This window comes from Podarcis gaigeae (assembly GCF_964106915.1).
Source record: "Podarcis gaigeae genome assembly, chromosome: 10".
NCBI classification, from domain to species: Eukaryota; Metazoa; Chordata; class Lepidosauria; order Squamata; family Lacertidae; genus Podarcis; species Podarcis gaigeae.
In genome coordinates, this window is record NC_139686.1 from 22,996,378 (window position 1) to 23,019,276 (window position 22,899).

The 22,899-nt window shown below is 43.2% G+C and overlaps 1 protein-coding gene across 5 annotated transcripts in view; it reads right to left on the minus strand.

Annotated features, from left to right (window-relative positions):
- The window catches only part of KIAA1549, a 116,619-nt gene that overhangs the window by 12,610 nt on the left and 81,110 nt on the right, over window positions 1-22,899 (minus strand). For 2 of the 5 annotated variants that reach the window (XM_083699795.1, XM_083699791.1), the window contains exons 11-18: window positions 11,647-11,691; window positions 9,328-9,530; window positions 8,099-8,223; window positions 7,454-7,468; window positions 5,672-5,877; window positions 3,429-3,652; window positions 1,749-1,893; window positions 832-1,137 (exon numbers count right to left, since the gene is read on the minus strand). In XM_083699795.1, coding sequence (XP_083555921.1) covers window positions 832-1,137; window positions 1,749-1,893; window positions 3,429-3,652; window positions 5,672-5,877; window positions 7,454-7,468; window positions 8,099-8,223; window positions 9,328-9,530; window positions 11,647-11,691 — 1,269 coding nt within the window. The remainder of the gene's footprint in view (window positions 1-831; window positions 1,138-1,748; window positions 1,894-3,428; window positions 3,653-5,671; window positions 5,878-7,453; window positions 7,469-8,098; window positions 8,224-9,327; window positions 9,531-11,646; window positions 11,692-22,899) is intronic. The other 3 variants (XM_083699792.1, XM_083699793.1, XM_083699794.1) reach the window with 3 other exon arrangements.

Genomic DNA, 22,899 nt, shown 5'->3' on the forward strand with positions numbered 1-22,899 from the left:
TTTCTAAACACCCTCTCTCAGCAGTACTGGAGGGGATTAATCAGCCCATAAACAAGTAATCTTGTTTTTAGAAAGATGCGCTCTGAATTCTATTTGCACAACATTCACTCATAGTAATATATCTGAATTTTCTGGATTCATAAGCCGTTACATTATTTGCAGGGCTGTAGGTCTCTTCACCCATACAGCAAATCAGCAGCATTCAGCAAAGCGGGGCAAGGTGGGGGGTGCTGTTCACATGGCTTCCCAATGTTAGGATCACTGTCGCTCACTGAGACGGAGGTGGGTGAGGCAGCAGGGAAGTCAGCATGGTGCAGGCGCGATGGCGGAGCCAATCTGACTCTCCCACGGCTGTGCCTGCACTGCACCTCACTGCATCGGCCCTGCTTGCAAATTTTCTGCTAACTGAGCGTGGCTACACTTGCTTGCCCGCCTCACCTTTGTCACCACTAACAACAGAATTAGTTTTATTTCATAAAAATTTATATGCCACTTGTAAAAAAAGCTCAAAGTTAGCTGTGGTAAGGTCTACAAACAGTGGGTTCCCCCTGCTTGTAGCACCCTTATACAGAATGCATGCCTGGAGTAAAATATATATATATATATATATATATATATATATATATATATATATATATACACCAAGATTCAAGAGTGCTGGAAATCCATGCATACACAGTAGAATTATACCTAAACCACCCCAAATCTTGGGGAGGGAATGGGCTAGGTATCTGAAGAGATAAAAACCATGAAAGCACAATGGCCAAAGTAAGGATAGGCTCTAAACCTGCACAGAGGAGTCTTGAAATGACCACCAACTGGGCTGCTTACTGTGTGTGTTTGACTGTATGGTGACCCCCACTGGCTGCTGGGAGTGTCCCTCGCTGCTCGAACAGGAGTGTTTGTGGGCTGCCCCGCTGACCCTCCGGAGTGCGTGATGGCAGCAGAATTGGATGCTTGGCTACTCGGGGCCACCAGGGCGAAGGCATCATCCAGGAGAGAGTGCATTGTCTGCCGGGCCTCTTCAATGGATGGCTGAGGAGGGATGTATTGGGCAGGGTGCGGGGGGAGGCCTGAGTACTTCCCCAAATCAGTTGAAGAAGGCGTCTGGGGTTCGGCAGGAAGGTCAGGATCAGACTGCAAAGGTAACAGGAAGATGGCAGCATAAGGAGGAAAGCACGGCCTGAACAGCTGTTATACTGTCAAAGTTCCCAGTGTTTCAAGAATGGTTTTACGTGTTGCAATGATGCCGTCTGTGTGTGGCATTTTGCACATCTACCTGCAGACATTACAAGATATGCATGCAAATCATTAATAGAGCATCCCTTTGGTGGTGAGTTGTGCATAATCCAGGAACCACTGATGCCAACAAGAAACTGCAAACCTCTCGCTCAACTTTGGGTTTGCAGAGTGAATTGGTCCACACTGAATGAAGACTTCTTGAGTAGCCAGTTACACCTGCCCTACTACTACTACTACTACTTTTATTATTTATACTCCGCCCATCTGGCTGGGTTGCCCCGGCCACTCTGGGCAGGTATACTAGATAATGGATTTGAGAAAGGGCTATGCAGAAGACGTTTGTTGTGAAAGCTCATGGTTGCACAAGGCCGTAATTCACAGTGGGTTCTTGCATTATTCAGACTCAAGCCAGCAAGGCTAGTGCTTCCTGAAAGCCTTTCCCACAACCCGCAACTTATCATACAAGCAGAAAGAAAATGTTGCCTTCCAAAAGGTTTTAAACATACAATATATGCAGAGTTGTTGACTCCTGGAGGTCTCTTGTAAGTCCCATCGCTGTCAGTTGTAATTAGCCGGTCCTTGTCAGCATCCATGGGACTTCCATTAAGCTGATGCCTCCGACGCTGCTTCGGAGAACGTTTGGCTCGAGAACTAGGTAAAAATAAAAAGAAGGAAAAAGCAAAACATCTTAGGGCTTCCTAGGAGTATCCCAGTTGGGGGCAGGGCAGTTCTGAGCCTTTTTTCAAGATAGCATCTTTCATAAATTTCAGAGTCTTTGTAGAATCTGAACCAAATAAAAGCTTTTTGATTTGCTGAGTCTTTATAGCCTTTTCAGTTTCCATTTGTCTCTGGAAGCTCTATGCGGGGACTTTTAATCCACTGTTGCTGTTTATTGCTTTTATTTGTTGTGTTGCATTGCTTTTATTGGTGCAATTGGCTCTGAGAGTTTTGGCCAAATCTAAATAAATAGATAAATATCACTGACAAATAGCAAGCAAAGGGATAAAAGAGCCACATCACACGGAGCTGTCACCGGTCAAACTATAAAGCTGAATTAATGGTGTAAGTTTATCTTAGTCAGCTAATCAGTAATCTGGACACAAAGGCATCATTTGCACATAACAGAAAAACATGATTTAGTAGGTGTGTCCCCACCAGGGATCCCACATTAAACCAAACTGGTTAGTTTAATGTTAAGTCAACTTAAAACATTGGCTTTTGCAGTTGGGATATTACGTTAACCAGTATGTTTTCTTTTTAATAAATATTTTTTATTAAATATTTCTTAGTTTACAAAAATTCTCCTACTTAGTCTTTAAGCTCCTGTTTGTTTGTAGCATGCCGAAGGGGCGTTAACCAGTACGTTTTAAACAGAATTCCTAAGTTGAAATTAGGAATTTCAACAAGCTGAAATTCTGAAACTAAACTCAGATGTCCTTCTCCTGCCGATTCAGGAAGCGAGGGGAATGTGGAGTGTGCAAACCTTACATTATGAAGGTTTGCTCATGTAGTACATTGGTGGGGAACCACTAGCCCACGGGTCATTTTCAGCCAGCCACACCCGCCTGTCACTTACCTGCCACTTACATGACATTAGGTGTGGGACAGGTAAGGCCACAGTTGCAAAGGAACATTCAGGCGCTTAGGGGTTGCGTCCTATTGTTCCTTTGCAATCACGTCTTGCTGTGAGACCATCCTGGCTACGAGTCCTGGAAGACCCGCTCCCAGCCTTGTAGGTCTTTTCCCACCTGGCCTGGGAGAGCAGGGCCCTGACTGACTCCAGCTACAAAAGCTGAGGCCGCTGAAGAGGCCAGAGACCACCTTGGCTGTCTCTTAGTGCAGACCCAGGTCCTCAAGCCTGAACTTCCACAACAGCCGCCCACCATGAACAGGGCTGGAAGCCACAGTAGCAGTTATGTTCTATGGTTGTGATAATACTTTTATCCTCTTGCTAATTATGCTGTTTTAAATGAGCATTTTATATTTGACTTCCTTTAAACGTTTACAATAAAAAAGTACCGTATTTTTTGTTAAATGTGCATTCTGTGGTTGACTTCCTGTCCAATCTCCACATCCTTTTGTAAAGCAGCATGCTTACCTTGTTATCTTTTATGACAAGCATTTGCACACATTCACATTTAACAGAGAAAGAATTCCATCCCCGGTTGTCTCTGTGTTGCTGTTACCTCTTTCTGTGTTCTATGAAGACAGTAGGCATATTGCCTCCAGGGTCCAAGATCTTGTCTATCTGCATCTGCGCCTTGCGGTACATTCTCTGCTGCTCTTTGGTGTCGATGATAACCATATCATCCACGATCGGAAACTCATAGTGTCCTTTGCGCTTGGCTCGAAGTCTGATCTTGTTGCGATGATGCTCAATTTCAGATTTATGCCTCAGAGCTGTTTGTATCTTAAAAAAAGAAAGAGAGGAGCATAAACGTTTTGGGACGCACAACTTCTCTCTGCTTTGATGGAAAGTGACTGTGTAGAGCTTGGAAGCAAAATGCTGAATGGACCTCCAGCTTACACCTCATTCTCCAGCTTGCAATTCATTCACACTCATTCCAGGTAGAAGAATTTTTACATACTGCATAATGATTAACACAGCATGGGTAATTAAGAGACAGAGGGGAGGAACACACAATGCTAATAAAAATGTTTGACAAGCTGCAAATTATACTTCCTGCAGGTTGCCATAAAAGCCCAGCAGCAAGGAAATTGGAAGAGATCTATGCTACAGTTATCTGTGAAGCTTACACAGTGAAAAATGTGTGGGTGTGCATGCATGCATGTGTGAATGCATGCTTACAGATTAAAATTAGAGACTTTGCTTCTGCTTAGGGGCTGTTATAAGACCAAACAATCTCATGGTTGGCACATTCCCACTAAATAGAGGAGTTTATTTTGCAACATTCACGAATATTTGGTATGTCTGGTAGAAATATGAACCTTGTATTCCACTGTATTTAAAGCCATTCATTCTTTTTAATGATTTCTATTATTGTTTTATTATCTTGTAATCTTATTCTTCCTGTTTTTAAATATAGATGGGGTGAACCTACAGAATCAGTTGCTTGCTGCAATCAGCCCTTTGGAACTTTCTTCTCTGTTAGGGTGGTTTACTTTTAAGGAAAGGGCTGCTGTTGTGACGTTTTTAATGTAGCAATGTGTATGTGATTTTTAAAATATGTACTGTATATATTTTAACTGTACTAAAGCCTAAGTGTTTAAATAAAATATACTGCCTCTGACAGCGGAAATGGGGTGTGGGTGGGAATTAAGAGACACAACTCAGAATACTTCCTTTTTTTGTGCGTAACAGTAAGAACTATCCAACCCGGAGGAAAACACCTCTACTCTGCACTAGACCTGACTTCTCAGGGTGCAATTCTTCTGTGTCTGTTTTGGGACTGACTTGTCACATGATCTATACTGCAGAGATTCAGAATTATCTACCCCAGTGGAAGCTGAATGGAAGGAGGCAAAATCAAAGCATACAGAGAGGCCAGGTTCATCCATTTCCCCTCTTCCCCCATTTTTAATCTTCTCCTTTCATCAGTGTCTGGACAAAGGCTTGCCGAGGGTTTATAGCACTTCAGATTTGTCTCTCTGTCTGCTGTTAGTAGGGACTGGCAAACGTTCCCCCTCTCCTGGCTGAACATGGGCACACACAATAATAAATATCTGCTTTCCCTGCCCTTCCCTTTCAACCATCCCCTGCAGAACTGGGATTTACGCTAAGGAATTGTTGCATGGAAGAAACTGCTCTTAGAATGGAAGAAGCTTACTTCCCTCTGCTGTTCACACTCCTGTTTCCCTAAGAACCCACACACTTGCATGGCTTAGTTCAGCAAGGTAAGGCTGTGGTCACATTCAAGAGTAGGATTACTAAAACACAGGTGCCCAGGTTTGAAAGAGGAGGGCCTGTGAGCCCTGAGATTCCCCAGCTGAGCTCTAGACACTCCAAGTGACACTCAGAAGGTATATCATGGCTTGCAGCAAACAATTCTGAGAACTGTGGTTCAGTGAACCTATTAAGTCATTCCCTTTCCTCAGGGAATCTTGGGAACTGTAGTTCTAAGTGGGAACTAGGGATCTTTATTAAATGACTTTTATTATGTCACACCCACACCATACATTTAAAATGCTCTTGTGCCGCTTTAACAGTCATGACTTCCTCAAAAGAAGCCTGGGGACTGTAATACATTAAGGCTGCTGGGAAATGTAACCCTGTGGGAGGTCTCACCAGCCTTAAGAAACTATTGCTCCCTGGTTCTTTGGGGGAAGCCATGACTGTGAGAAGATGCATAAAAGTGCTTTACTTGTATGGTGTGAAAACAGTATTTTCTATATGTCCATGGTGTATCTATGCTCTTAGTGCAGGGCGCTTTCACAGGCTGTAAGGCAGTTTACTGAAGGGATTGATTACCTCCTTGTTAATCTTGTTGGTCTCTGCTACTCGGTCAGCAAGTGGCTGGTTCTGAATTGGAGGTGCTGCGATTGGCTGCATGGCAATCAACTGGATCTTGCTAGGAACCCTTCGGCTGACCTCTGAGGAACGTGACATTCTGTCCACATGCTCAAAGATGGAGGCTGAAGAGTGTTGCTCTGTTCCATTGCTGATCTGCGGAGGGCCTGAATTTTTAAAAGTATGAATGAAAGGTAGTAAATATTGTTTCAAGCCCCAAAGAATGGAAGGTTTTTGGGGGGGGGGGAAATCGGCATCAAGAGATTGGCTCACCATCTGAATTACACCTTTTGAACAAAAGCAAATTACCACAACACTAATAACATGAGTGTACAGGGTTGTCACACACACACGAGAGAGAGAGAGAGAGAGAGAGAGAGAGAGAGAGAGAGAGAGAGAGATTGTAAGAAGACAGGCAAGGCCTTTAGATCATTGTTCTGTTCTCTGTGCTCATTCTTTGCTTAGAAGTTGCTTGTAATGTTTTGAACTGTTCAGCGATTCTCTTGTTTTCCTGTACTGTACACCAATTTGGGGGCCCTTGTTTAGGGCACAACAGCAGTCTAGAAAGGCCCTTAAAAATAAAAAATAAACGGCTTTGTTTTCCTCTGGGCGACTCACACTGTTACTTGAATATTTTGAAGCTAGTTCTGCAGTGCTTTCAACATCTCTCAGTCTCTCTGTCTCAATCTGTCTGTCTGTCTGTTTCTCTGTGTTTGTATCACCCTTGCAGCTACAGGTTTAAGTGTGGTGTGGGGTAGAGGAGAGCTGAGAGCAGGAAACTCTTCTATTTTGTGGATGGAAAAGGGCCTACAATAAATACACCGAGAAAGACAAATAGAGGGCAGTTCAAACGCCGCACACAGTACAAGTTAATTAATTCCTAGAAGGTTTATCCACTACAGCCAGAATCGCTCCTTATGCCAAAAATAGTTTCACTGCACTTTCCAGGGCTTAAAAGGTTTTCCTTATAGAAGCCACATGATAGTTCTCAATGAACAGCCCATTTAATCTTCGACAAATTGAGACGATGATGAGATTCAAAAAGGCTGGAAAAGGCTAAACTGAGATGGACAATACAATGCTAAATGTATTACATGAATGAGTCTTGTGTTCTTTCCTGCTTTGATGTGGTTTAAGGGCTAAATATGTGCATATAACAATGCCCCAGAGTTGTTGTTGTCATTTTAAGGAGCACAGCAAAGCCTTCTTTAGAAATAGGTAACCACACACATGAAATTCTGTAGGGGGGTGAAAGAAGCATTTGGAAATACCAGGAGGGAAAACAGTTCAATCACTTCTGGCTACCCCATTCTATTTTTCCCTTCTCAAACAGGACTTGTTTATGAACAGTGGGGCACGATTACACCCATTAACATGCATCCTATAGAAGGGAGAGGAACAGTTCAGCAACCGAGCCCATGTTTTGCATGCAGAAGGCCGAGATTCAGTTCCTGTCGTCTCCAGTTGAATAGTCAGGTAGCAAGTGATATGAAAGATGCCAACAAGAGAGTCGCTTTCAGCCAAGAATAGGTAAAACAGAAGCAACTTCCTATGTGCATATAATTAGTTTATCCTTTACTGGCAGATGGGATGCCTTTAATGGTTCCCATTGGCTATAACATGAGGAAACATCCAAAAGCCAGCCCTAGCTATTAGGCACTGAAAGCCAAGCCCTCTCCACACACATTTACAATTAAGACTCTCTCATCTTAGGCTTATTGCACATTTTTAGGGGAAACTTACCCACTCGGTTTACTCCTGGAGCATCAAGAGAAAGATAAAAAACAGTGTCATTATATTTCAGAAAGTAGTGACAGAAGGAGAGCCAGATGCTCCCAAAAAGAACACAGGTATGTCAATTTCCAAATTTCAACAAAAGGGAGTTGATTCAAATGTTTAAAAAAACAAATGGCACAAGGTTTTTATGAGTGCACACTACCAATGCAGAAAGAATGCATGCTTCAATGATGCTTCACTGTGAGATGCACAGGGGTTTTTTTGAGTTGTGACTGCTTTAAACCACCTTTCACCACCACCGCCACCTGCATTCTGGAGAAATGCACTGCATGTTGTTTTTAAGGACTGAAACAGATCTGAATGACTACAGCACTGGGATAGAATACCACACAATTGTACAGACATCATGGCCTAAAACTCTGTAAGCTGTCTGTTGAGTGTGGCTTTATTCAACTGCATCATTTAAATGTATTTATCTGTTCTGTGATGTCAATTTGCCTTCTAGCCGTGTGGTATATATTATTAATAATAATAATAATGGATGCATTTCAAGCTGCGCCCAGACAAATGACTCAGCAGATTCCCTATTCCTGGCACACCTGTGTGAATGGAGACAGGAAGAAGAGTGTGGTGCGTGAGGAGGCAACATACCAGACTTGTTGACTCTGTGTGGCTTCACTTCATTTGCAGCTATCTGTGGTCTTGCAGGCCCTTCTCCTGTTTCTCGGCCACTGGACTGCTCACTTGCTGTGGAGTCAGCATCTGATGGGGAAACTCTGCAGGCATCAGATCCCAAACAAACAAACAAACAAACAAACAAACAAACAAACAAACAAACAAACATTAAAATGGCTGTATATTATTTTGCATGTATAGATTTTACCTTTCTTCCATGACAGAACCCGAGGCGGTACACAGTGTGTTCTCAGGTGGCTTCTCATTCAGACACAAGACCAGACACAAGACTTGTTTAGCCTCTGTAAGCTTTCTATTCCTCTGCATTGTGTTTTTAACTGATTTAATGCTATGCAGCCTGCTTTCTGTTTTCTGACTCTATAGTTCTGTTTTATTAATTTATGTTGTTGCATTTTTACTGTGGTGGTGATTTTTTTTAAAAAAATTGTTCTTGTTTATAATATAAGCCACTTCTATACCTTGGTTGTATGCAAGCCTATAAATAGTATCAATCCATCCATAAACTAAAATGGACCCTCCATATACGGAGGCAGCCAACCTCTAGGAACTGGGCTCCCTGTAGCTCCCTCCACATGCTAAACATGCACTGGCTAGTGCTGCTCTCAAGACTTCCATGTGCTGAGCGCATGTGACTCTTAGCAGATACCCACCCTGAGAGCATAGGCATTTGGGGGGAAGAGCTGAGCCAGCACAAAGGTGTGGGGCCAGGAAGCACTTTCTCTTAATGGCACAAAGGGGGCTTTTGTGGCTTGCTAGTCTTATGGTCTCCATGAGCAATCCAATTTGGAATTGAAATGAGCATTTAAGAGGTGAACAAGGCAGGGATTGAAAAAAATCACCTTGGACTTTAACTATGAATTGACTTCTGTCAGTTTACCCACCAGGTTGTAAAGGCTAGAAAGATCAGACAGTTTAGCTGTGCAATCACGTTTAGTGCCCACATGCCCACTGCCTATCCTGGCTCATCTCATACTTCTAAGTGAAAAATCACTACAATTAAGAAGCGCAGCAGAAGAATCTAAAAAAGGAACGAGACACAAATCCTGGTGGATTAATGTAAAAGGCAACTTCCTGAGCAAAGGCTATTCAAACTGAGAAATAAAAGCCCTTATGAAGCAAAAATAATCCCCCATAACTAATTAACTTTAATCCATGCCAAGCAGTTTCTCATCAACTGAACTGACCTCCCTCTGTGTCGGACATTCTTGGATGGCTTTGAAGAGATCTTTGCTTTGGGGCTCGGCAGGTCACCGTTTTCGGAGGGTGTGGTGTCCTTAATTGGTCCCGGTAGAGGAGTTGGCTCATGTATGATCAGGATGTCATCTTTGTTGTGCTGCCCTAAATGCTGCTTTGCAAAATCAAAGCCCTTCACACTGGGGGCTTGCAGCTAGAGTGTTAAAAAAAAAATTAAAAAGGGAAGACAAAAAATAATAATGAGCCAACATGGTAAAACATGCAAACTAAAATCTGGCTGGTAAGTCCTGCAGGATGACATAATACCACGAAAACAGAACAGAAATACATGAACTACCAGGGGTGGGGGGTAGGGAGAGACACCCTGAAAGTATGGGTGTGATCTGGATTTTTGTTACACAAAGTGAAACCACTTCTGCTGTCCAAAATCAATATCTTGTGAAAGAGGTCCTGAACCGCCTCTTTGAACAATGTCCAGAAGCAAAGCCCTAAAAAAGGGACAAACCCCACAATGAAATACAAAGTGTGTGTCTACAATGTGCAGAGGCACCTCTCTCACACAAAAATAGCTGGAGAACACGTTCCCTAAAAGGCAAATTGTGGGGAAAGGAGGAAGATATGAGAAGGTGCTACAGAGATGCCCAGAGGCTTGAGAGGCCATTGGGCACCATTGCCTCCTCCTGCAATTTGGCATTTCTGCTTTGGGCACACCTTCCATTTGCTCATAATGAACTAGTTTGCATATCACACTAAGATACACTTTCTTCTGAACCACAGCTTAAACTCAAACAAGCCTCCATGTTCATGGTACAAGCGACATTACAGCACAACATGCTGCCTTGTATGAAGCTGGATTGTGGTTTGTTTGAAACAAGTGCTAGTGCAAGAATGGTTGACCACAGGGGAGGAGAATGGAAAGAAACTATGCGACTATGGGGCGCGGTGCTCATCTTGCTTTCAGGCCAAGGGAACTGGCGTTTGTCCACAGACAACTTTCCGGGTCATGTGGCCAGCATGACTAAACCCCTTCTGGCGCAATGGAACACCGTGACGGAAACCAGAGCACCCAGAAACATCGTTTGTCTTCCCACCACAGCAGTACCTATTTATCTACTTGCACTGGTGTGCTTTCGGACCGCTAGGTTGGCAGGAGCTGGGACAGAGCAATGGGAGCCCACCCTGTCGTGCAGATTCAAACTGCGGACCTTCTGATTGGCAAGCCCAAAAGACTCAGTGGTTTAGACCACAGCACCACCCGCATCCTATAGACTGGAAAGAAGGGCAGAGTTAAAGTGAGTGGCAGGTAGAAACTACCAGTTTTTAAAAAATGGCAGTTGGGGTGAGGAGTGGTTGTGAGAGACAAAGTGAGAGGCAATGGAAATCTATGTAGAAAGCTTTAAACTCTGTATATACTACATTCCTTAGTAAGATATATGTTTACATTACAGTGGTACCTCTGGATGCAAATGGGATCCGTTCCGGAGCCCCGTTTGCATCCTGAAGTGAACGCAACCCGCGTCTGCGTGTCGCGATTCGCCGCTTCCACGCATGCATGTGACGTCATGTTGACCGTCTGCGCATGCGCAAGCGGCGAAACCTGGAAGTAACACACTCTGTTACTGCTGGGTTGCCGTGGAGCTCAACCGGAAAATACTCATCCCGAGGCTACTTCAACCTGAGGTATGACGGTATAACATTGCATTCTGGTCAAGGTAGATGTTAGGTAAGCCTATTTCACCACAATGTCTTGTGTATTTGAGTAAGAATATAAAGAGTGAGCCCTACAGCTCTCTATAAAGTCACTTACATGGTGTTACCAAGTATTTTAAGAGAAGTCTGGGCACAGCAGAGTAGCTGCGGGACTGACCTTTGTGACCACCTGAGGACAGGACATTGTAGGGGACCCCAGGAACTTCACATAAACAAACCACGATCCGGGTTGACCCGTCACAGCAAACCAGACTATGATGTTGCTGTGCCACATGCAGCACCCAGACGAGTAAGGGAAGCCACACACGATGTGGGAAGCATGTTCATGATTAACAAACTGTGCCTTACGAGTGCAAGAGTGCAAAAACAGTTCATTCTCATTTATTAAATTAAGCGGGGGGGGGGGTGTCGTTCTTAATGCAAACCTGAGATTTCCAGAAATGCAAACATGTACACATAAATCAAATACACAGAAATGTCATTCACGTGTTCTATTAGTTATGTTTGTGAAAAATAGCATGGAATCTTTATTTTTTTCAGCCACACAACATTAAACAAAACGAGTTGCTTACTGCTGAACGGTATGGTGTTCCTCCTACCTTGTCTGTATTGCATAACAGGTTGGAGAAAGCTGCACTCTCAATCTCAACCAGCAGATGGGGATAATAAGCATTAAAGGCAAATATGCTTTCTGTCTACTTCCTTGCATATTATGCAGACAGCTAATGCAATCAGGCTTTCGGGTCAATAGTACAGACACAAGTGGCACCCTGCAACAAAAATCTCCATCCCTTAACAGGAGTGTTCCTCTTCAGGATCCCAGCCAGCTAGACATATTTTCCTGTAGGAAATTACAAGCTCTTAGGGAAATGGTGGAGAACCTGTGGCCTGCAAGATGTTGTTAGATTTCTAACTCCCATCAGCCCCAGCCAGTATAGCCAGTGGCTGGGAATGATGGGAGCTGCACCTTGAGAGCCACAGATTTCTCACTCCTGTCTTAGGGACTTAAAAAAGTCAATTTACTCTTCTCCATCCCAATTTCCCATTCTTCTTTTCCAGCCGACACCATGAGAGCACTAAGCATGCACAGTCCTTATGGATGGCGGCTAGCAGATTGAGGTTGATCCTGACAAGACAGAAGTACTGTTTTAGGGGGACAGGAGGCGGGCAGCTGTGGAGGACTCCCTGGTCCTGAATGGGGTAACTGTGCCCCTGAAGGACCAGGTGCGCAGCCTGGGAGTCATTTTGGACTCGCAGCTGTCCATGGAGGTGCAGGTCAATTTTGTGTCCAGGGCAGCTGTTTACCAGCTCCATCAGGTATGCAGGCTGAGACCCTATCTGCCCATGGACTGTCTCGCCAGAGTGGTGCATGCTCTGGTTATCTCTCGCTTGGACTACTGCAATGTGCTCACCTTTGAAGGTGACCTGGAAACTACAACTAATCCAGAATGCGGCAGTTAGACTGGTGACTGGGAGCGGCTGCCAAGACCACATAACACTGTCTTGAAAGACCTACATTGGCTCCCAGTACGTTTCTGAGCACAATTCAAAGTGTTGGTGCTGACCTTTAAAGCCCTAAACAGCCTCGGTCCAGTATACGTGAAGGAGCATCTTCACCCCTATCATTCTACCCGGACACTGAGGTCCAGCGCTGAGGGCCTTCTGGAGGTTCCCTCATTGCGAGAAGCAAAGCTACAGGGAACCAGGCAGAGGGCCTTCTCGGTAGTGGCACCTGCCCTGTAGAACCCCCCCACCAGATGTCATTTAGAACAATAACTACCACTTTTCTAAAATGTCAGGTGTCTTCTAAATCTGAAGGCAGCCCTATTTAGGGAAGCTTTTAATGTTTGATGGATTACTGTATTTTAATACTTTGTTGGAAGCCGCCCAGAGTGGCTGGGGAAACCCAGCCAGATGGGTGGGGTATAAACAATAAATTCTTCTTCTTCTTCTTCTTCTTCTTCTTCTTCTTCTTCTTCTTCTTCTTCTTCTTCTTCTTCACTGGGTTTGTTTTCCTTGTGGGAGGTTGCTCTTTTTTGTTTTTTTAAAAAAGTACTTCTGCATATCCTAAGATCCACCCCACCGTGCTGATACATCCGTCATGCTTGTCAGTGGGTCACAATTTGCTATGAAAATGTGCCATTACCTCCACTTCCTCTTTTCACACTAACTTAATGTCACATTCAAAGTGTGCTTTTCCAAATTTACACCCACAATTTCCTGACTTGATTCTAGGAAACTTGCAATTTTGATGATAAAAATTATCTTATCTGTTATACCCAATCCCTTCATTGCTTTTATTAAAAAACCAAAAACCTGTGCTTTTTGTGACTGTTAATGTGTTCAACTAAGACAGGGAGACCTGGATTTGAATCGCCACTTAAACACCAAGAGACATTGAGAGAATCATGCTATCCTATTTCACAGGCTTGGTGTGAGGGTAAAGAGGCAGGAACCCGTATACACTACCCTAACCTTTTTTTTGAGACATGATAAACATGTGATAAATAACAGAAGTGAGGGCCGTGGCAAAACATTGCACTGTGATGTTCTTCTGTTTGGAACCCACAGATTCCAATCTGTTTCTTCCTCCCATAAGAATGGCCTGCAGGGTCAGTGGCCACGCAGATGTCTACGGGAAGCGAACAAGCAGGGAACAAGTTCAGTTGGTAGCGCATTGCAGGGAGTTGGACTACATGACCCTCGTGGTCCCCTTCCAACTCTGCCATTCTGTGAGTCTGTGTGCAAATAGCACACACGTTTAAGGTTCTGGTTTTGACCTTTAAAGCCCTATGCAGCCTAGGACCCACGTACATACGGGACCACCTCTCCTGGTATGCCCCGCGGAGGACCTTAAGGTCCACAAATAACACTTTGGAGGTCCCAGGTCAACTAGGGCCAGGGCCTTTTCAGTACTGGCCCCGACTTGGTGGAACGCTCCGTCACAAGAGACTAGGGCCCTGCGGGACTTGACATCTTTCTGCAGGGCCTGCAAGACAGAGCTGTTCCGCCTGGCCTTTGGTTTGGACTCAGTCTGAACCTTATGTTTCCCTCCCCTTATGGTCTTGATTTATCGGCTACTTTTAAAATGAGGCTGCATTTTAAGTTGCATTTTAACTGGAGAACTGGGGGTGCCATTGGTACATATGGCTCTGACCACAGCACCCTGAGAACCTCTGAATGCCATCACTGTTTTCAAACTCATCTGCTGCTTTGAAAGCTTACAGACTACTTCTGGTTTCCCTTCAGACTGGATCAGGCTACTGAGCTTCATCTTCTCTTCCCTATTAATTGGTTTCGCTTCTCGCAGGAGCGGCTGTGCAAACACTGGACTGGTGCCTGGGTGCCATGGTGGGCTGGAAGAGGGGAAAGGGAAAATAAACTGAGCTTGAATCCTGGCAAGGCAAGAGGCTCTGTGGGTTTGTGGTTCTTGTATCGGATAATCTGGGTCAATTGCCTACCATGGAGCAGGTACATAGTCTGGAGGTTCTCCTGAATTCAGGTTTGTCACTGGACTTCCAGATGGCCTCACGGTTTGGGAGCATCTTTAACCAGCTTTGGCTGATAAAACAGCTGTGATCATTCCTGGAACAGCTTGACCAGTTTAGCCCAGGCAATAACCTCTGTTTTAGCGGTTAAGACTACCGCTGTTCTTTTTGTTCCTTCAACCAAGCCTTTGGATAATTAATATTCTACAACCTTTTAAATATGTTTGTGCTATTGTTTTGTTCTTTTTGTTTTAACTATTTATTTGTGTTTTTATCTTGCGAGACGCCCTGAGATCTTTTGATGAAGGGCGGTTTATAAATCTAATAAATAATAATAATAATAATTTAAAAATTCTTATTTTTGTTCGCTGCTTTGAGTAACAACACCTTTGTGTAAAGGAAAAGCAGGATTTATATATTAATCCTGTACTCAAGTATTGGTACAATACGTAGGCAATAACTGTGTAAGATAATTTACTTATTTTCCTGTAGATATAGGTAAATGAACATGTGCTATCTACGCAAGTATTATTTATATACGCGCTCCCACGTGCAAAACACCCTTTTGTTCTGCTTAGGATATGTACAAACTGATATGGAAGCTGCCAAAGCACACTGCTTAATGAGTAAGGACCCATATCTGATCCCAGGAATAATAATATTTCAGCTTTGGCAGCTAATCTGTGAGCAGCTCTGGAGACCCTGTAAAAACGTCTTGGTGAATTATGACCTGGCAAAAATGCTAGTGTACACAGTTCTGAAAAACTGGTGGTGGTGGGAAATAGGAAACACACCCACCCACAAAACGGAGCTTGAAGAAATGCTTTGAATCCAGTTGTCTTTTAAAAAATCTGTAGGAAATTAAAAGCCAATAAGCAAAGCACTTGTGCGGAAATGACTTCAGTTTAGGGTCAGCAGAAACTCAGCCGCAGACTTTATATCCCAGCCTGATCTTCAAAGTGTGATAATAGATGCATGCTGCTATTCATCAAGGCAACAGAGAGAATGATAAAGGACGAATAAATAACAAAATATCTACATCTTTGCATTCCTAGCGGCATCTGCAAAGGAATATATTTTACCATGAAGCACAATGTTGAGTCTTTGGTCAAGATACAAAAATCTCATTTGTGCCACAATCCTATGCATTTTCACTTGTAAGTAAACCCTACAGTTCAAATGCATTCATTCAATCATGAGAGTTGGAAAATGGCTTAGGAAGGGAAGGAAGCATTCCAACAAGGACCCTGAAGGTCAGGCCTGGGGCTGTGGGTGCCGTGAGGGCTGTAGCACCACCAGTGTCGACCTTCGTTGAGGAAGAAGAAACAGAGGGGGAAGGACTGACTGAATTGTGAGAACCTGGATTGGAAGGAGGGGATCTCCACTTTCCACCCCAACTTCAACCTTGGGGGAAGTGGGAGCAGGGATGCCAACCTTCTTCCACAGCATAGAGCCTCAGTGGAGGCTGGGGAGGGTCTGATCAGCCATCAGGGGTGAGTGAACAGCAACTGAACTAGAGCCAGAACAGCCTAGAACCAGATGCCACCTTCACAGACCCACCTGCTGCAATGGATCACACCCTCGCAATCTCGTTTTTCCTGCAAGGCAAGTACTGTGAGTGACCACGCTACACCTAATCTTTTAAAGCTTGGTAGGGGAGACAGGGAAACTTGTTGAGACATCTCCATTGCTTCTGTCCATTTCTGAACTTCTTGCCTTGCTCTCGGACTCCCAACCCATCACTCCTGAACACTGCATCTCCTGCCAACTCTGGGCAGTTGCTTGCCTGACTAAAGATCTCATTCTTAATTACAAGCAAGACTGTCTCTCTGTGTTGGATGGAAGCAAGGGGGTGGGTTGCTCAGCCCTGATACAGAGTCATGTCTGCATATCAGCAGAACATATTTGGCAATTCTCATATGTGACTGATTTGGGATGAAGCTTCATCAACTCAGAAAAAATCATTTCATCTGAAAACTTTTGTGTGTGCGTGCACATGCACACGCACCGTTGCCATTTAAGAATATTCATCTAGTTAAGGAAATGACATATTTCCAGGCTGAAAATAGGAGAGGCAAAAACTGAAGTGATTTATAAATGTCACCGCTGATTTAATTTTATTTCTCAAGGAAATGAAATCCTTATCCAACATGACAAAACAGATCACATCAAGGTGAAGTTCTTAAAATGCATGGTGACTTACAGAGTGGATCTTTAATATTTTACGTAGCTCTTGGAGCTAAAAAGGCTGCTGTGTCTCAGAATCTACTGGAGCAGTAAGGGCTGAGATTTGCCCACCTTTCAAAGCACCCATGTCAGAAACTCACAGCTAGTTTTATTATACTGTTCCACCTACCTACAAATAGATTCTTTATAGGGTACATGAAGGTAGCTGTTGAAAACACTGGCTCCTTTTGCACTATGCAAGAGAAAGGCTATGACATGAATTATCGTGTTTTACTCAATATGAATGTTAAGGGATAGTTGGACAATAATTAGTGATAATTAGTAATAATTTAGTAATAATTTATGAGAGAATATTGTGGCTCTTCAAGGTACTTCATGTTTAATACTCACATTCTACAGATCACAGAGTCTACACTTATAGAAAAAGCCACAAGTCTATGCTAATATCCAAACGAAGAATTTTACAGATGCACTGAAGGAAAGGAGAAAAAAGTATATAGCATTCCAAAGCAAGAAAGAATAAAAGAGTGAAAAATGAACAAAGCTGATTCAACTATTTCTGGTCCATTTGTAAATGCGAAAGATCTCTGAAGCATGAAAATCCGTTAGCAGTTGGTGAACCTAAGCCTAAAATAGTATATTGTTCCAGGAGGAACCAATTTTCTTGAAGCCTGAGTTGACAGAGTACTTTGGGGATCTGAATGGAAGTGGTTTTGGACACTGATGATAATACAGGAAGAGTGGGCTCTCCTTCCTAAATCTAAGCCTTATGAGGAACGGTTGAAGTAGCTGGACATGTTTAGCCCGGAAAAGAGGAGACTGAGAGGAGATATGATAGCCATCTTCAAATATCTCGCAAGGAAGATGGAGCCAGCTTGTTTTCTCCTGCTTAGGAGGGTAGGACTCAAACCAAGGGCTTCAAGTTACAAGAAAGGAGATTCTGACTAAAATCAGGAAGAACTTTCTGACAGTAAGAGCTGTTCAACAGTGGAATCTCCCTCGGGAGATTGTGGACTCCCTTCCTTGGAGGTTTAAAGCAGAAATTAGATGGCTATCTGTCATGGATGCCTGAGTTGAGGTTCCTGCATTGCGGTTCTATGATTCTAACACACACATCTTCTCCTGGAAAAGATGTGCAAGTCCCTGCTCCAGACAGGTACCTTATTTTTCGCCCTATAGGACACACTTTTTCCCCTCCAAAAATGAAGGGGAAATCTGTGTGCATCCTATGGGGCGAATGCAGGCTTTCGCTGAAGCTTGGAGAGCGAGAGAGGTCGGTGCGCACCGACCCCTCTCGCTCTCCAGGCTTCAGGAAGCTATCAGCAAGCCTGGGGAGCCCGCGGGAGTTCCCGCAGGGCTCCCTAGGCTGCGGATAGCAGCCTGCTGCCCGGAGTGCGGGGCACACTGAAGCAGAGCGCCCCGCGCTTCGGGCAGATATCTGCAGCCTAGGGAGCCCCTGGGGGGGGAATAAATTTTTTTTCCTTTATTTCCCCCCCAAAAAACTAGGTGCATCCTATGGGCCGGTGAGTCCTATAGGGCAAAAAATACGGTATATATGAAGACGGAAATTTATCTATTTGTGCGATTTCATTTATGCTATAATTTGCAGGTATCACAAACACTTTCAAATTGATCAGGATGTCCCCTTTCCACTTGTTTACAGGACTGGCACTATGGTCTTAATGCATGTAACACATGTATTCAACTCAAAGCTTCCTAGGTGAATTCTGTAGTTTGCATTTAAAGGAGCTACTTCTTTTTATTTATTTTTAAAAGCCCTTATCCAAAGCACTGCAACTGGTTTCAATATGTGATGGCATTTAGAACTCAAACCGTACGCCTGCCTCTCCCAGGCGGAATTCTGCCTTGAATTATCAACACAGACAAAGGAAAGCAGAGAACACAGAAGTCACTGGTTCAGAAGTTCGTCGAAGGTTATAACTGTGACTGACCTCAATTCCACCATTCAGACTCAACAACGAAGAGAGAAGTGCGGGCTGTCGTTCATTTGTTCTGGTGACTTCACAACAGTAAACACTTTCTACCTCTCTCATCTTTCACATGATTAATTAAGGACAGCAGAGAGTACGGCACATAGCGCAGGACTCCTGCAGCCTACCAGTCTCTGGGCACAAGAAGACTGCGATGTTATGACTGCAACTCACACAAAGAGCTGACAATCATGAGTACTGTGGTCAGTGCTTGGATCTATTCTCCGCAACCAGGGTGGGGAACTGCCCGGAATGTTTGCCTAACACAGCCTAAATAGCTGGAGCTTCTGCCGCACTGCTGTATGTTGCAATCACATTCACCTAATTGTGGCCCAGAGCTCGTGTATGTTTTGTACACATATTTTTTCCAATTCGCCCAACAATCTAAACAGCTGTGTCAGAAATATTTCCTCAGAAGTGGCTTCTGGTCTCAGTAACTCTCACACTAACAAACACATGCTCAGTGAAAAGGTATCACTCTAATCCAGTTTTTCCTCTCAGACATGGAGAGATATATCGTCTATAAAGCCGCTACTTATCTTATTTATTACCGTATTTTTTGCTCTATAGGACGCACTTTTTCCCCTTCAAATACGAAGGGGAAATGTGTGTGCGTCCTATGGAGCGAAGACGCCATAGCCCCGCGACCCTCTCCCAGCTGGAGAAGTGACACATGGCTATGGCAGCAGCATCTCTGCTGCGCCTTTTCGCTGCTCCGTGACCTGCTCTTTGGGGCTGGTGGTGGGCTTCCCCCCGCCAGCCCCAAAGAGCAGGTCGAAAGGAACCTGAAGCCTAGAGAGCGAGAGGGGTCAGTGTGCACCGACCCCTCTCGCTCTCCAGGCTTCTGAGGTAGCCACCTGAACACACCTTAAACAGCACCTTGTTTTAGAGTGGGAAAACAAGAGGGGGAAAATTCTCCCCCTCTCTGCGCAGCACCTCCTGCCGCTTCGCTGAAGGGGCGCTGGGCAAAGAGGGGGAGAATTTTTTTTCTTGTTCTCCCCCCTCTAAAACAAGGTGCATCCTATTGTCCGGTGCGTCCTATGGTGCGAAAAATACGGTAACTATGGCAACCAAGTCGAACAACAGTTGTTTTCTTGCTCTCTCTTTCTCAAAAGTATCATATGGGGAAATATATTTCAATATTTTAGTGACATATAGTTTCAAAATGATGTTGACGGGGTTCCCTGGTCATGGGGAGCATCCTTCAATTCCCCAAAGACAGTTTGTCCTGAGGTAATACATCAGAGGAGTTTCCCCTCCAATCTGTTGCCCAACAGCCTTGATAACTCTAGTTTCCCCAGAAGAAGGCGCTGGAGACGTGGAAAGAAGCGTTTATCACATTGATACCAAAATCCGAAACTGAAAAGGCACAACTTAAGAACTACCGCCCCATCTCTCTTTTAAATGTGGATTATAAAATATTTGCAGATATTTTAGCAAGTAGATTCAAAAAAGTTTTAAATGAAGTAATTCATAAGGACCAGGCAGGCTTTCTTCCTGGAAGACATTTGTTTGCTAATACAAGGAATATTATTGATATTTTGGAACTTTTACCAACAAACATTAATACAAAAGCAGTATTAATTTTTATAGACGCGGAGAAGGCCTTTGACAACATCTCTTGGAAATTTATGAAGAAAAATTTGGAAGGAATGGGAGTGGGCCGGGGTTTTGAAAATGGGATAGAAGCAATTTATTGAGAACAAAAGGCTAAATTGATAGTTAACAATGTGATTACGGAAGAGTTCAAAATTGAAAAAGGAACACGACAAGGCTGCCCTATCTCCCCATTGTTATTTATTTCGGTCCTGGAGGTGCTCTTGAACATGTTTAGAGGAGACCGGATGGTCGAAGGAATTCAGGTCAGAGCGAAACAATATAAATTGAAAGCGTTTGCAGATGACCTAGTTTTGACCCTACAGAAGCCAGAGGCCAGTACGAAAAAAGCACTACAACTTATTCAAGAATTTGGTCGGGTGGCGGGATTCAAATTAAACAAGCAGAAAACTAAAGTATTGGGGAAAAACTTGACAGATGCAGAGTCAGAATGGTTTCAGAAAGAAACAGAGTTAAATGTTGTGAAAAAAGCAAAATACCTAGGGGTAAATATAACATCAAAAAATCTAAATCTATTTGAGGATAATTATGAGAAATGCTGGTCAGAAATTAAGAGAGATTTAGAAAGTTGGACTAGATTGAAACTTTCTTTGTTAGGCCGAATCGCCGCTGTAAAGATGAATGTATTGCCAAAAATGCTGTTTTTGTTTCAAACACTACAGATTGTGGACAAAACAGAGTGCTTCCGGAAGTGGCAGAGAGATATTTCCAAATTTGTCGGGCAGGGCAAAAAGCCCAGAATTAAGTTTAAGATACTAACTGATGCGAAAGAAAGAGGGGGCTTTGCCCTGCCAGACTTAAGGTTGTACTATGAATCAGCAGCTTTTTGCTGGTTAAAAGATTGGCTACTTCTGGAGGACACTGATGTATTGGATTTGGAAGGTTTTAACAATGCGTTTGGCTGGCATGCATACTTATGGTATGACAAGGTTAAGATTCATAAGGCTTTCAAGAATCATATTGTCAGAAAAGCAGTGTTTAATGTCTGGACAAAATACAAAGACTTATTGGAAAATAAAACTCCATGGTGGCTTTCACCACTGGAAGCTAAGGCCCGGAAAAGGCTCAATATGGAGGCCAAATGGCCAAAGTATTGGGAAATATTAGAAAAAGATGGGGACAATTGGAAATTGCAGAGTCAGGAGAAAATGAAAGACCGAGATTGGTTACATTATGCCCAGATTAAAGAAGTTTTTAAACTAGACAAAAAGTTAGGTTTCCAGGTGGAAAAATCGAAGTTAGAAACAGAACTGTTAGAGCCTAAGACTAAAGTACTTTCAAGAATGTATAACTTGCTGTTGAAATGGAACACACAAGATGAAACGGTTAAATCGGCAATGATAAAGTGGGCACAGGACATTGGGTATAATATTATGTTTGAGGACTGGGAAAAGTTGTGGAATACTGGGCTGAACTTTACTGCATGTAATGCTCTGAAAGAAAATGTAATGAAAATGATATACAGATGGTACATGACCCCAGTCAAACTTGCAAAAATATACCACTTGTCTGATAATAAATGTTGGAAATGTAAAGAAAATGAAGGAACATTCTTTCACCTTTGGTGGACCTGCCCTAGAGTGAAGGCTTTCTGGGAAATGATATATAATGAGCTGAAAAAGGTATTTAAGTATACCTTTCTTAAGAAACCAGAGGCCTTCCTTTTGGGTATTGTCGGCCAAGGGGTGTTAAAGAAGGATTGAACTTTTTTTATGTATGCAACAACAGCAGCAAGGATACTTGTCGCAAAGCACTGGAAAACCCAAGATCTACCCACACTGGAAGAATGGCAGATGCAACTGATAAACTACATGGAACTGGCCGAGATGACTGGCAGAATTCGAGACCTGGGAGAAGAAATCGTAGAAGAGGACTGGAAAAAATTCAAGATTTATTTGCAAAAATATTGTAAACTGTATGAATGTTAAGCAGGATGCTTGTTTTTAGACAAATTGGCACCACTAAAACAGACGAAGTAAACTATGAAGATAAGATAAACATAAGGAAAAAAACAATTTTTTAGATAATTATTAGGTTAAGTTTAATTTTTTTCTTTAAGGATTGGAATAAATATATCTAAAATTTGAAACATATTATTGAAAATCAGATAGTAAGGATGGAGACAAGGGAATAAATTGTTGTTTTAATTTTATTAAATTAGAACATAGGAGCGCGAGATGTGAGGAAGTCCAGAAGCGATAAGAAAATGTGTCAGCATATGCAATGTTTTTGTTTATCTGTTTGTTGTAATTGAAAAACCGTTAATAAATATTTTAAAAAAAAGATAACTCTAGTTTCCCCAGAACGTTCTCACCCATGTCTGGCGCTGTTATGTACTGAGTTGAATAGGATCCAAAATGCAGCAGTCTTATTGGTCCTAGAACAATAGGATCCAAAATGCAGCAGTCTGGTTGGTCTCAGAACAATAGGATTCAGAATGCAGCAGTCTGATTGGTCCCAGAACAATAGGATTCAGAATGCAGCAGTCTGATTGGTCCTAGAACAATGCAGCAGTATGATTGGTCTGCAGGAGCCACCCAATCCAGCTCCAGATGGAAGTGAATCCACA